The following is a 14188-nucleotide window of genomic DNA, read 5'->3' as shown; positions in this document are numbered from 1 at the left end:
TCGCACCGGCAGCACCCCGTGGTCGGGGATCCGCGTCCCTCACTCTACAATAAAACCTCACCGAATTAGACCCAGTGCTGAGAACGCTCTGCTCTTTGGTTGCGCCACTTTGGAAAGGGGGATTAGGGCCGGGCGAGCGACACTTGAGCTCTTGACCCAGGTCAGTCTTAATGATACTTCCTCCTCTCCAGCTTTTCCCCAGCCTCTGTCAGTTCCTTGTTCTGGGAAGTGTTTTCAGGGCCGGTCTCAAAGAGGAACTGCTGCCTCATCTGCTAAAAAAAATTCCCCCTGAAGTCTCCATAGAGTCCTTCCTCCAGGCACTTCTTCCACCTGGGCCTGAACCCTCCCAAGAGCCAGTTCCAGACCAGAACCATCTGGTGATGGAAGGACCTGAAGGTCCAGCGATGGGACCAATGGCTCAGCACTTCTTCCCAAAGTAGGCAGAAGCCAGCTCTGGAGAGCACAGGGGAGAAAGCAGTACATGAGTAAAGCCAGCTATGAGGGGATGATTATAGAGAAACTGAGAGGGAATAAACAAAGATTTGTGATAACCTTGACCATTTTCAAAGTTAACCTAATTCTAGGGAGTCTACTTTGTGGGAGTTTAAAATAGTTTCAGGAGTTACCTCGCTCAGTGGGGCACTAGAGCTTAGAGAATGTGTGACTAAAAAAAGATGTGGTAGATTATTTAATTCAGTAGTACCAAACCATCTGTGGGGTCACTCAGCTTTTGAGAATCTGAAGAATGCTAGGATGTTGCATCAGGCAAAATGCAGACAGACACACAATTCTGCAAATCTTTTGTAAGGGATGCCTAAGGACCCAAGCTCAGGTGGAGGGGGGGCAGGGGGGGCGAGATTTGCTAGGGCTGGATGGAATCTTCACCCAGGGCTCCCCACCGCTGTTTCACCTCAGCCAGGGAGTGCCCAAGATAAATAGCCTCCTGGCTCCCATCCCAGGAAGCAGGACAGATGAGCAGGAGACAAGGTCTCACGTTGGGCTGGATTAACCAGGTCTTAGAAAACACCAGTGGTCTTCATTCTGTGCTAACGGTGCTAATTCTATGAAGACCTCACAGAACATCTTAGTCGGGTCTTTGGAAACATAGCCAAACCTCTCTGGCTTATAGTAATGGTAACCCTGCTAATGTGCATGACCCTTGGTTGCAGAGAAGATTAAATGAAACAAATGTAAGGAGATATGAGGCCCCCTGGCCGGTGTAATGAAATAGCACACTGCTGATAAGGGGGACCCCTTTTTGGCCTTGATCTGGGGGCTGTGAGGAGTAGGAGACTATAGAGAGACAGGGTACTACTCCTTGTGCACATCTCCCAGTGGGTAGATCTAAAGGCGGTATGCGAAATAGAGCACAAGCTCTGGAGTCTGGTTTTAAATCCCAGCACCACTGCTCACTGGCAGTGCGACTCTAGGCACATTATTTAATCTATTTCAGGCTGCTTCCTCATCTGTGAAATGGGTATTCTGTCGCCCAGCTCTACAGGTTTGAAACATGGTAACAGATGTAACATGCTGGCTGGCTAGCCCCAGTGTGTTAGCGCTTACTCCGAGCCTTAGGCTGGAGGCACCAGTGCGGAAAGGTGAAGCTGACCCCCAAACAGGATGTGCTGTCACTAGGAATCATGGTCTATTGTGACCACAAACCAGTGCAAAGGCTGGTCCCTGCAGGGGGAAATATGACTGGCTTAGAGGTCACCTGCAGTTCTTGGGCCAGAATCAGCTAGAGCCAGGGCGATCCAGGAGGCTCTTAGGATCCCCTGATACAATACTGGCCCAAGGCCTCAAGAAGTGGAAACTGAGAGGTGGAAACTGAACAGTGCTAAGATGGAGACAGCCTGGAGCGCGTCTCTCTGTGTCTGCAGGCTTGCAGCCGCGTCACCCACCTAAGCCAATGGCTTGGCCCCTTCAAATACACAGATCCTTTTGAAATAAACTCTTAGGTAATAGGGCCTATGCAGAGATGGAATCTAGGAACCAGGCAGGTTCCATGAGAAGAACTAGACTGGGGCTCTGCTTTGCCAGCATTGTGACCCTGAATACTTTCATTCCCTTTTCTAGGCTAGTGTTGGACTAGTTGAGCAGTAACGGGCCTTTCTCGTATTGGACCTAGCCCCAGATTCTTCCCTGGAAAGCAGGAATGTGGCTGAGTTCGTGTCTACCCTCTACTGATGGGCAGGGTGCGTGGACTACAATGCGGCAATTGGACATGTAGATGGATATAAGGGAGGTAGGTCCATACACACACATCCTTCTGCCCTTTGCTCCTCCAACGATCCCACGAAACCTTGTAACTGCCTCTGGAGCTGGCCAGGGCATGCTAAAACTAAGAACAGGACCCATGACATAGGTGATGGGGCTGCTCTGCCATAACCAGCCACTGGGAGCAGCAAGAGGGCCGAGCACACCTCCCCGATGGGGACTTAGGGGGCGGTAGGGTGGAAATTAGGGAAGGTGGCTGCAGGTGCCAGGAACCAGGGAGAAGCAGCAGAGTGTAGGGACCGAGAGCTTTAGTCCTGCCGCTAGGTGGTAACCTGACCTGGGCCACCCACGCTACGCCTTGATTGTGTTCCTGGATTTCTGGGAGCCTCACTTGCTCACCTGTAAAATGGAGAGCACCTGGCTCCAGGGTTTTCAACATGGCCTGAGACACTGCAGGTGATGTTTGGCTCCTGTGTGCCACAGAGGAAGTGCTCTGGATGTGAGCTCTCCTTGCTGTTAACCAGGACGACTGTGTCAGAGGCGTTTGCAGCAGCACTAACCTAACTGCTCTCCCTCAAGGACCTGCAGTCCCGAAGCCTGCCCAGAGTCGGAGGGCAACTGTCCTGGGTCTTTCGTCTCCCTGCACATTCTTGCTGAACTAGCTCATCCACTCCCATGGTTTCAGGGGCGTTTCAAATGACTCGCTCCAGACCTTATCCCTGGGCCCGCTCCGTAGCTCCGTTTGGACAGCTCCTGGGGAACCTCAGACTCTACCTGTCTGAGGATCATCACCTTTCAATAAACAGCACATCTTCCTTCAGTCTCCTCCAGCTCAGTAAATTGCACCAGCATCTGGCGGCCCAAAGTGAAAGCCGCGGTGGTCACCCTTTACCCCCAACCCTTCGTCCTCCCCCATATAATCCATCACCTTCCAGATACCGATCCACTCCATCTACTCCTCTCCATCTCCACCACGGCCACCTGAATTCAAAGCCCAACATTCACGTTTGCCTCTCTCCAAAGCAACATCTGAGCCCGGTACCTGCCTCCAACTCCAGCTTATACTCCCAACGGCTTCTCCTTGCCCTCAGGATCTAAAACAAAGCCCTAACCTTGGCCTTCAAGACCTAGCACTATGCGGCCCCACCAACCGCTCCAGCCTCATCTCCTCACATTCCTTTGTACTCCAGGCTCTAGTCACAGGGGCCTTTCAAGCCCTAAGGTCTCCTGCCTGAGCTACTTGTCTCCCGTCCCTCGTCTTGCTAGTGCCTTCTCATCCTTCAGGTGTAACTGACAGATCTCCTCCTCAAAAGGACTTGGCTGAGTCCTCAGAGACCGGTTCTCTTCGTTCATAGCCCCCAATCAGCTCCCTTATCATAGCTATTAAAGAACTGTGCAATTCGGAGCCTAATGCCCCTCTCCCTACTACCATGTAAGTCGTAGGAGGTCAGGGACAACATCTGCCCTGGTCACTGCTGCTTTCCCGATGCCTAGCTAAGTGTTAAACACAAAAGAGACATTGAGTCTTGGTTGAATGAAATATAGTGGAAAGACAGAGTTAGAGGTTTAAGGTGAATTGCCTGCGGGTTCTTCATCTGAACGCTTTGCCTTTGATTTTCCGCCTTAAACTAAACTAGTATCAGATAAAACACTGAGTTGAACTCTCCTTATTGATTGGCCCTTCAAGTGGCCACTTTCCTGGAGGTGGTAATCCACAAAGTTGTTAGCAGGTGACATTTCCTGTCTCCATCTATGTAACACCTCAGTTATTATCGCGTCTCCTGCAGAGACTAAAGAACATGCAATTTAAGTTTGTACACTTAGCTATTTCTGCTTGAATCACTCTTTTTCCTGCAGGGAAGCAGAGATCTTTGTAACATCATTCATGCTTTCTGGATTGTCTTGACTAAGAATCAGTTAAATCACTGCTTCACGCATTGACTTCCTCACCTCTTCCTGAACTTGGATCAAAGATTTCCTTCTCAATGCGACCTTCCCTGGATCCTTGATCTAAAACTTCAACTATCTTCCCCGCCCCGCCTCCAACCCTCGATGTTTTAAAACTCCCTTTCCTACATTTGCTCCTTAAAACTTCCCACTACCCTATATATTTTATTGTTGTTTTGTGTCTCCATCAACCAGAATGAAGATCCTTGAAGGAAAGAACTTATGTTTTATTCAGTTTACCCTATGCCTGACATCTCATATTAGTTGAATGAATGAGCAAACCACCTGGATACTGCTCCATACCAGAAAAAAAAAAACACTCAAGAAAATAGGAGCAGAGTCTATTTCTTCAAGTCTCCTTCATTCTCCATTTCTGCTTCTTCTCCACCTTCCAAACTGATCGGATAACCCTAACTAGACAGGGGTCAAAAACACTCAACTGTTACAGCTTTGCCTTCCACAAGGACAGCTGACACCCCTGCTTTAGCTCTACTGCACTGTCTAGCATAAAGCTCGACCTGCGATAAGCACTCAGGGAAGATCTGGTGAGAGTAAGTGAATGAGTCTGAACTGTCATAACAAAGAATACTCCCTGCTTCTGAGTTTCTTCTTCACATAACCTTCCCAGAGCAGCACAGCTTGTCATCCTCATTCCTGGGCTTCCACGTCCATTTTAAAGTGGCTACTCTAGTTCCTGCTGCCATATTTGCATTCTAGCCATTGGGAAGGGGCAAGGAAAACATTCCTCTTCGGAGCATTACACCAAATGGCACGTTTCTGCTCCTGTCCTTAGTCACATGACCATTATCTAGCTGAAAGGGAGGCTGGGAAGTGTGGTATGCAGCTGGACATAGATGTTCTATAATTAAGGAAGGGGAGGATGGGCATTGGTCAAATTCTAGCAGTTTATTACATAGACAATAAAAGCAAAGCACCTTGCTTTTCATTTCCAGTCTTACCATTCGTACGTAACTAGTTTGTGTTTGCATTCATCATCTTCACCCTCACTGCTATCACTAAGTAAGTGAAGCGAATTTTGTAAAACTTAAAAGAATTTTATGTGAAGAGAAAGCAATCAGGGAATGTCGACTATTAATCTTAACAAAGGGATAGCCCTTCAAACTCTTCTGTGCTTTTTTTACCCACAACAATCCCACACACACTCTTCAGCAAAATTAATCTTGTATTTGGAAGTACAAACATGGTCACTATGCTCTGTCTCTCAAAGGTGTTACTTACGGTGCCCTACCTGAATGCAATTAAAGGCTTGTCCCTCATGCACAAGTGGGGATGCTATTAGGAGATCGAAAACCAGGGTGCTAAAGTCAAACTGACTGCAGGGTTCTTAACCCCACCACCCCTGCAAGCTATGAAATAAGTACTCTTTGGTTATTTTTCTGGTCAAATACATCAAGTAAACTGTGCCTTTTGACTCTCTCTGAGGAAAATATTAAACATCAACAGGCTAAAGCTCCAACTTGATTGTTAATTTTGTAGGTTCTCTAACAAATCCAGGAACCTGATAACTTCTGGGCAAAGATCTCAAAGTTCAAGGAGAAAGAACAGATACTGGTCTCCTAATTTCTTAGTTGAGCCTCCCCTTTTCTGATGAGGCAAGCAATAAAGAGATCTAATATTTAAAGTGCTGAGCTATAAACCATTCAACTAAGAACTGCCATATTACATAATTCAAAGTATGAATTCTAGTTAAAAAAATCACATCTGACTTCTGTCACCTCATTCATTCCACAAATACTGGAGTGCTTACAATTTATCAAGAACTGCTCTAGCAGTGGGAACACAGGTCTGGCCTCGGAGACCTGACATTCCTATGAGGTGAGAGAGTCGGTAAACGGGGTAAAGAAATAAAACCTACAGTATGTCAAATGGGGATAAATGCCATGAAGAATGAAAACCTTTTTCTTTCTCCTTAATTTCCAATCTCATTAAAATATCTGGATAGCTAGGCTTGATGTTGTACACTTTGGAAAGTCTGCCATTCAACAAAAGAAGATACTGAAGAGTGGACAATGTTCTCTTGGGTATATAAAATCCAAGAAACACTTGGAACCAATTTCTCTGAGTGCTTTCAAAAAAGGAGCTACAGCTCCACTCCGACTAATCAGCAAAATTTTTGTCAAAGAAAAGGAAAGGACTAATGTAGAGCGACTACCCACCAGGTTAGAAGGGAACACACGCTATACATGGGAAGGTTCAATGGTTAGCTTGTGGCTTGGGTTTTTTTTTATTTATCCTTTTCTGTACTGTTAGCATTCTCAGCATTTAGCTCAGATAAAAGTTATTATTTAATAAAAATGAAATAACACGTGAGGTTTTTATTGGATAGGGAAGGGGGTAACAGATTAAAACAAAAGTATAAGGATGCTTTCAAAATTCATCCCCGGCCATCAAAACACTGCCCCAGGGACTGCCTCTCACAGAAATTCTACACATATCCACTTGTTACGATATGGGTAATACGAGTCTAAATGCCCCTTCCACTGTCCAGCCCACATACTTGAAGACAAGGATGGCTAAGGAAGCTACCAACAACTCTTCCTTATACTTTCCCTGTAGTCTCATCCTCCTTTCTTTAAACTAGACTCACAAAGTGATTTAGTCAGAAGAACAGACAACCTTTTTTTATAAATCAAGTCTTTATTAACGATAGGCTTACAAATTCAACAAAAACACAGTAATATTTAACATGTTAAATGGAGGGAATTTTTAAAAAAATGCTTCCTTCATCGAACCCTATATACTACAGAGCTCTCAAGAAGTACTTTCTTAAAAGCTTGCCCTACCTGCCGAAAGCCTTCTTATAAATATGTATAAAATCTGAGCTGCATCAAACTGCTGTGCTGTGGAGGAGCAGTAACCACTGAGTCTCTTGTCTGAGAGAAAACTGAAGCAGGTGTCACGGCTGATCCCCTCATCACCTGTTTGGGCTACAGCAATCTGAAAACTAATCATCTTAAATCGGAGAGAAGCCAACACCTCTGTTGACTGAAATCTTGTGCCAGAACAAATGTTTTTTTAAAATATGCTTCTACAACAGCCACTGAAGTCACTACTAAATACCTTACACTTAAAATAAAAAGGCGTTAAGAAGGAACTGATTTGCAGAAATGGATTCTTTTGATGAAGTCTTGTCTCCAAAAAGAATAACAAGAGCTTTTATATGTATTCTTTTGGGTTAAAACGTTTAGTTTGGGTCTTCCTCCTTTTCTAGTGGGGAGCACATAGATTTACACCATCCCTTCCTAATGAGAATGAGTTTGCATTTCTCCTATACACAACACAGCAATGGTAAAAGTATGTACTTGGTGGGGCTGATGAAACTAACCTGTGACTTAAAAAAAAATTTTTTTTAAGGAGAAAATAAAGAAAACTAATGAAGGGTGGATCTCCTAAAGTCAAGTAGCATCAGAAATAATTCCTCTCAAAGAAGCAGAAGAAATGCAAGAGATAGTAAGAATAAAAACGAGTTCTTGTGTGCCAGGCACTGTTCTAAGTACTTTATTTGTATGACTTTATTTAATCTTCCCCAAAATACTATGAAGTAGACTGGAAACTGAGATACAGAGGGGTTAAGCAACTTGCCAAAGGGCACAGAGCTAAGAGAGCCTATGAGACCCAGGATCCCCGTGGAGACAGGCAGAACCCAGAGCCGGTTCTGCTAAGAGCTACTCTATCTCCTAATCATCAGGTCGACACCACTCATTTACAGATAGACCAAGAGAAGGGAAATTAGTGTTTAAAGAGAAATACCCCAGACTAGATCTATTAAATACTTCTTCACAACTAAATTAAACTCAACAAACAAAGAAAAATACATCAACTCTCTTACAAACAGAATGGAAAAACACTGATATTTTGAGCAAATCTGCTGAGTGGAAAGGCATGGTATATCCATTTTCTATTGCCCATGCACACACAGATAACACAGCCGCTCATAGCAACTGGTCATCTCATCCTTTTTATAACTGCACTCAGTGAAACACGCTAAGTCAAAAGAGAGTACACACACACGCACAAAAAAAACAAACCCCACACACACACATTAAGCAGGTTTCGAGATTTATTAAAATAAAGTATTAGCAAACGATATGCAAAAACAAAGTTCTTAAGAGTTATGGCTTTGAAAAGCACAATATAGTAAAACCTAATACATTTTTATAAGTATCAAAAAGGCAACAGAATTGAAACATGTTGCTAGAATTTCATTTTCTACAACAAAAACGGAAGCAGAACAAGTACAAATAAGAAGCAGATCTATAGTGCAGCCATTGGTTTGGTCTTTATCATCTGCATATGCAAAACCTTTTTAAGAGAAGATAGGCAGGTACATACAAACAATCCAGTTTTCTTGATTACAATCCTATCCAATTTTAAAATAAGTGATTTTCAAAATGCAATTTTAACCCACCAGATTAAGAAGAAAATCACTTGCCCAACTATTATCTTCAAGAGTCCCTACACATAAAATACTTCATGAATAAATCAAAGCAACATCATCTCCAATGACATGAGAAGGGAAAATCCGATTCTAAAAAATTCCTTATAAAAGTAAGGAACGTGGAATTGTTTGGCCTCACTGTAGTTTTATTATAGTCAATACCAGCTTGTATCAACAAGGCACTAGTTACTGAGGGAAAAGAACCTACCCGCACACAAAATTCTCAACTTTTTAAGAACACGATCTTCAAATGAATCCTTAAAGGACAATGGTTTATGATGATTCCAAGAATTTTCAGAATTGAATTATTGGGACAAGAACCACACAGATCTTTTTCACTCTGCCATGAATGACAGAAGAATCCTGCGCTTGCATCTTTTCACCAAAATATCCCATCACTTGTTTTACAGCAACTGCTACCATCAAGTATTGTATCATAAGCTCTTATTTGAAAAAAATTTTTTTGCTATCTAAACTCCCTCTCATTGGTTTTTGTAAACCATCCAATTTCAGGTTAACACTTCAGTTATAACACAGTTGTATTTTAGAAGAGAAGCTTCTATTAGGAATAATGGAACAGAACAAAGGCTGGATAAATACTGTCACCTCTCCTAAGCCCAGCAGGCACCACTGTTTATGCAGAAGAAAGGCCTTGAATTGTCACTTCCCATATATGCATCTGCTGTGAGGAGAAAATCTCCCCCAAATCCCACCGGTATCACCTGGGAAAATGGGTGCTGCTCTGGAGGAAACAGGCCTCAAGCCTGAGATTACCCCCAGGAAGCTGCCCTGCTTAGTATCTCAAGAGACCACCCATAAACCAATGTTCAGGAAAACTCCCTCCCACAAAAATCACCAAACATGCCTGAAACCACCATGCTATATACTACTTTAAAAGATCCTTGCTTATCTAGCTCCTTGCTATAATGAGGACACACATCTATATTCCTATCTGAGAGAGGGAGTGAGGATTTAACTAGTAAGACAAAGAAGGGCTCAGACCCCCTGAAGTTAACAGATCTAAAACTGAAGTCATCAGCGGAAGTTGAATTCAAAATTATCAGAAGAGCCTTCCTTCTTCAATAAGTATGAAAGATACCAAAATATTTTAAGTGGGAAAGTGATAACAATCCAAAGTAATACTGAGCAAGCAACCACAAAGAGTATAAAGAAATGGATCTAAGCTGATGTATTAGATGCTCTCTGTAACAGACAGTACTTAAACAGGTACTATCAGACTTTTTGGAGGTTCTCTGCTACTGGAAGGATTTTATTTTTTGTATAAACCTTCTCCTTCAACAGAATACTATTACAGGAGGACTGTTTCCCACAGGTACCCTTAAGGGTTTTATAATGTGAGCCCCAGTTCTCATCTTGACAAGAGATTTCAGATCCAAACACTTATTGATCATTTTACATCTTAAAAGGATGTCTTACTCTCAAATGTTATGAAAAGTATAAAGTAGCTATATCCTCTTTCTGTATTATGAGATATATAGCTCACTGAACTACCTAGTAATCTTACTGTGGATTTCAACTCAGAAACCCAGCCAATTCTATTACCACAGTTTCCTTACGTAACAATAAAATGTGAAAAATGACTTATATTCTGATGTATATGACTTGACATTTTGACTGATGTCTTCTTTAATCGCTAAGGAAAAGGTGTTAGCTTCAGTAGATCAAGAACATGCCTACTAGTTGACATTCCATAACTTAAGCCAAGCAATACCAAAAAGATCATAATACTTTATTATAGAGATGCTGATCAAATGCAACTCTTAAATTTTTTTCCCAATCATCTTTCTGTTGCATTAATTCATTACTCAGATTTTGATTCTATTTCTCTTTTTGCATTTACCAAACCAGTTGTCATTTTATTATTTCCAGACTCTAGTCTTTTCAGCTCACATATGTTAATATATTACACAAGCTATAAAACGTGATTGTTCCAGTGGTGTTGATGTTTCCATAAATTTGACTATAAGCCATTCTAGAGATTAAATAAAAATTTAAACTGTAATTTTCTGAAAAGGTTTCTTTCAGAAGTGTCTTCTTTTCATTGGTCACTGGCAATTTTTTATTTCCCATCCATGGTTTTTGGGCACCCTTGGGAATTAGAGAAGCAGCTACACTGAATACAATTTTCACTTAAAATCCAGGGATGGGGAGTTAATCACTTTTAGGAAATACAACAGGCTTATACTTTTCCATGAAACTTTTAACAGTTAAGAGCTTCAATACTGCCCTTCATGAGATAAAATTCCTTAGGGAAAACAGAAAAGGCCAATCACATAAAACTCTGCCAACTTTCTAAAGGCTGTAACATGAATAAAAACAATTTTTAATTAACTCAACTGAAAACATCAATAAAACAATTCAATAGTTTCCACCAGTTCAAGCCCACTGAAGTTGATTACGTGTATCTGTCATTCAACCTGGATGGTTTTTCTTCCTATAAATTTGTTCCAAAGATTGTGCCATAAACCTGGTAAGTAAAAGAATAATGTAAGTAGCTAGGTTTGAACACGAAGCAAATAATTCTCTTTCCTGTGGCTGACACAACCCTGGAAGATGAAGAACGCATGTTGTGTAAAACTTATGTGTAACTCAGGCGAGGGTCAGAAAGGATCCTTTTACCCAGCAAAGAACTGCAGGCTGAAACACATATGGCTCGTTCACCTGAAAGAACTAAAGCCACCCACTGGCTGCACTTTGTAAAAGCAATAAATAATGGCACAGAGAACAAAACCAACTGCATTCTCCTTTCCTCAAAAAAATGCATTTTTTTTCTTCTCTTAAAAGCAGAAAGGGCAAAGTAGAAAGTCAAACCAAACTAACATTTTAAATAGAAGACTGACATGGCTCCATATACTTTCAAAAGGCACCAGAAAATCGCTTTCTCCAATAGGTAAATTAGGTCATTTTTTTTTTCTTCAAAATAATGTCTCTGTTCTCATGCCATAACAAAGTGTCCATCTGACTGCTCTCTAGAAAAAGAGGTTAAAAGTTCTTTACCCAAAGCCTTCCAGCATGACTGACTGAACGGGTATTTCAGAGTATTTGTGTCTTTCCTCTCTTGAAGACTGTGTTCTGAGAGACTAGCAACCACAGAGGTGCAAAAAAAAAAAGGAAAAAACCCAGCATGCATGGTAACTGAGAGAACAGTCTGCAGTCTGTGATACGTGAATATTTTAAAGTCAACTATCTCCACAACCACTACTTATTCATTCAAGTACCAGCCCAGCAGCCTCAACTTGGGGCCAGACTGAAGAGGCTCTTCGGGCTACAGCACACAGGTCCGTCCCTTGCTCAGGGCAAATGATGCCAGTAAGAGCAGCGGGATTAAGTATGAGATTTTCCAACATGAGTAACACCCTTAAAGCGGTAGGGACTTAAAAAGGCACCTTAAGTTGGAGCTATAGAATAACAGTCCTATAATCTAGGTTGAAAATACAACAAAAGCTAGAAAAAGTATAACTTCCTACAACTGTAATCTATAAACTGCAGTGTTTGTTAATACAAAAGGGTACCAAGGAAGTAAGGATGAGCATCCAAGTCCAAGTCACTTGAGTGTGTTTCACAAAAGATTACACTAGAAACTGCCACCCATCAAAGTGCAAAATGAAAGATTAATGCATGTCAAAATTAGAGTTCTTGCAACATTGGCCAAAAGCAGCAAAGCTGAACAAGGCCGTGCATGCACTGTCACTAACTATAAAGTAGTACTTATGACAGATTCTGAGTAAACGACATATACTGGAGATCTGTTGTTTACAATAAATTTTTTTTTTAAAAAAGGAAATGTTTTACAAAAGATATACTGAGTGAAGTCACAACAGACTGACAAACATTTAGCTGTATTAAATGTAAATTTTATGACATCACCTAGAAAACTATCACTTTGCTTTTACTGAACACTACTTGTTAGAGCAGTGCATAGTGTTCCTTCAAATAAAAGGGTGGTTTTTCTTATAGTTTCTTTTCAGCCCCTACCATATGCTTTTACAAAACAATGAATTACACTTTCTTCACATTGGTAGGACAAAGAAACTGGTAAAAGTAGATCTTCTGTAGGGTTAAGAGAAGGGAAGACTTTTCACGGCACACCTTCTTACACTGTTATAATCTGTCATCAGTGATGTATTACTTTTTCAAAAAAACTGAATAACAAGTTGGTTGGGACAAGAAGGCAAAATTATGTCCCAGTTTAAGATCAATGCCAAACTTGTGAACTGGGGTACAACACTTACTTTGCATTTCTCACAACACTTTTGAGAGTTAATCACATGAACATGAATAACAAACAAATGTAGATTCATCACAAAATACAAATGTATTGGTCACAATTATGTAGAAAAAAAATAAGCTGTAATATCTGTTTTCCATGTAAGCTCACAGTATCTGTACTGAAAGTTTCCCTAAAATTAAAACAAGTCCACTAGTAATATAATTGAAAAGACTACTTCTGCACTATGAGACGGAAGATATGGGGTTCAGAGGGGAGCCCATCTGAGTCAGGACTTTATCCAGCCACTGAAGAGGCCCATGAAGATGAATCTCAATCCAACAGGGGGTGCTGGTAACATCCTGCCGGTGATATTCTGCTCCCCAGCCCTAAGAAAATGAAAAGATATCATAGCAAATACCTCTTTAAACTGTCAACCAGCCTAAGACAATTTTAACAAACTAACAAAGAGATACTTTAACAGTGGAGGCCACAAAACCAATCTTAGGATTCACCATTGAATTAAAAGCAACAGAGTTGGGCGCCTGGGTGGCTCAGTCGTTAAGCGCCTGCCTTCGGCTCAGGTCATGATCCCAGGGTCCTGGGATCGAGCCCCGCATCGGGCTCCCTGCTCAGTGGAGAGTCTGCTTCTCCCTCTGCTCCTCCCTCCCCCACTTGCTCACTCTCTCTCATTCTGTCTCAAAAAAAATAAATAAAATCTTTAAAAAATAAAAGCAAGAGAGTTGCAGTGTTGAAAGAGATAGGATTCCCTTAATAGAAAGCCTTGGGGCAAGATATGTTTCAGAATTCTTTTTCTTTTTGAAGTTTAGAAAGTTAATACAGTACAACAGCTCATAATTAAAACACTATCATTTCTGCAGTGAGATACATTCTCACTTAATGGGGTAAATAAAACCCACAAACAGCCTCATGTAAGTTCATATCAGATTATGTTTGTTTGTTATAGAAAAAGTTTTGGTTTTCAGGTTTGGGTTTTTTTTTTTTTTTAACTGAGGTAAGCCACTGTAGATCTGATCAATGCATACAACTGTAATTAAAGTAGCTGGGACGAATCAAACTGGAACACTTTAGCCTAAAATTCTAGATAAAGATTAAAATTTTTTTTCACTTTTATTTGCCTGGACTCACCAAGCTCTCTGCTTTACAGCTTACGATAGTGCTGGCCCAGGAAAATTAGGCTTGGGAGGGAGGAGATGGGGGAGTAGAGATTAAACATATAAAAGTTATGTTTCTGGGGCACCTGGATGGCACAGTTGATAAGAGTCCTGGGATTGAGCCCCGCATCCCTGCCCTGCATCCCCATCCCCGCATAGTCA

General features: G+C 41.7%; 1 protein-coding gene across 3 annotated transcripts in view; it reads right to left on the bottom strand.

Annotated features, from left to right (window-relative positions):
• Positions 1 to 6813: 6813 nt before the first annotated feature.
• The window catches only part of SMAD5 (SMAD family member 5), a 55304-nt gene continuing 47929 nt past the window's right edge, over positions 6814 to 14188 (bottom strand). For all 3 annotated transcript variants that reach the window (XM_021701887.1, XM_021701886.1, XM_044916784.1), the window contains one exon: positions 6814 to 13240. In XM_021701887.1, coding sequence (XP_021557562.1) covers positions 13097 to 13240 — 144 coding nt within the window. In that variant the 3' untranslated portion in view covers positions 6814 to 13096. The remainder of the gene's footprint in view (positions 13241 to 14188) is intronic.

The sequence above is a fragment of the Neomonachus schauinslandi genome, chromosome 7 (genome assembly GCF_002201575.2).
Source record: "Neomonachus schauinslandi chromosome 7, ASM220157v2, whole genome shotgun sequence".
NCBI classification, from domain to species: domain Eukaryota; kingdom Metazoa; phylum Chordata; class Mammalia; order Carnivora; family Phocidae; genus Neomonachus; species Neomonachus schauinslandi.
This window is presented reverse-complemented; position numbering and strand designations above follow the sequence as displayed.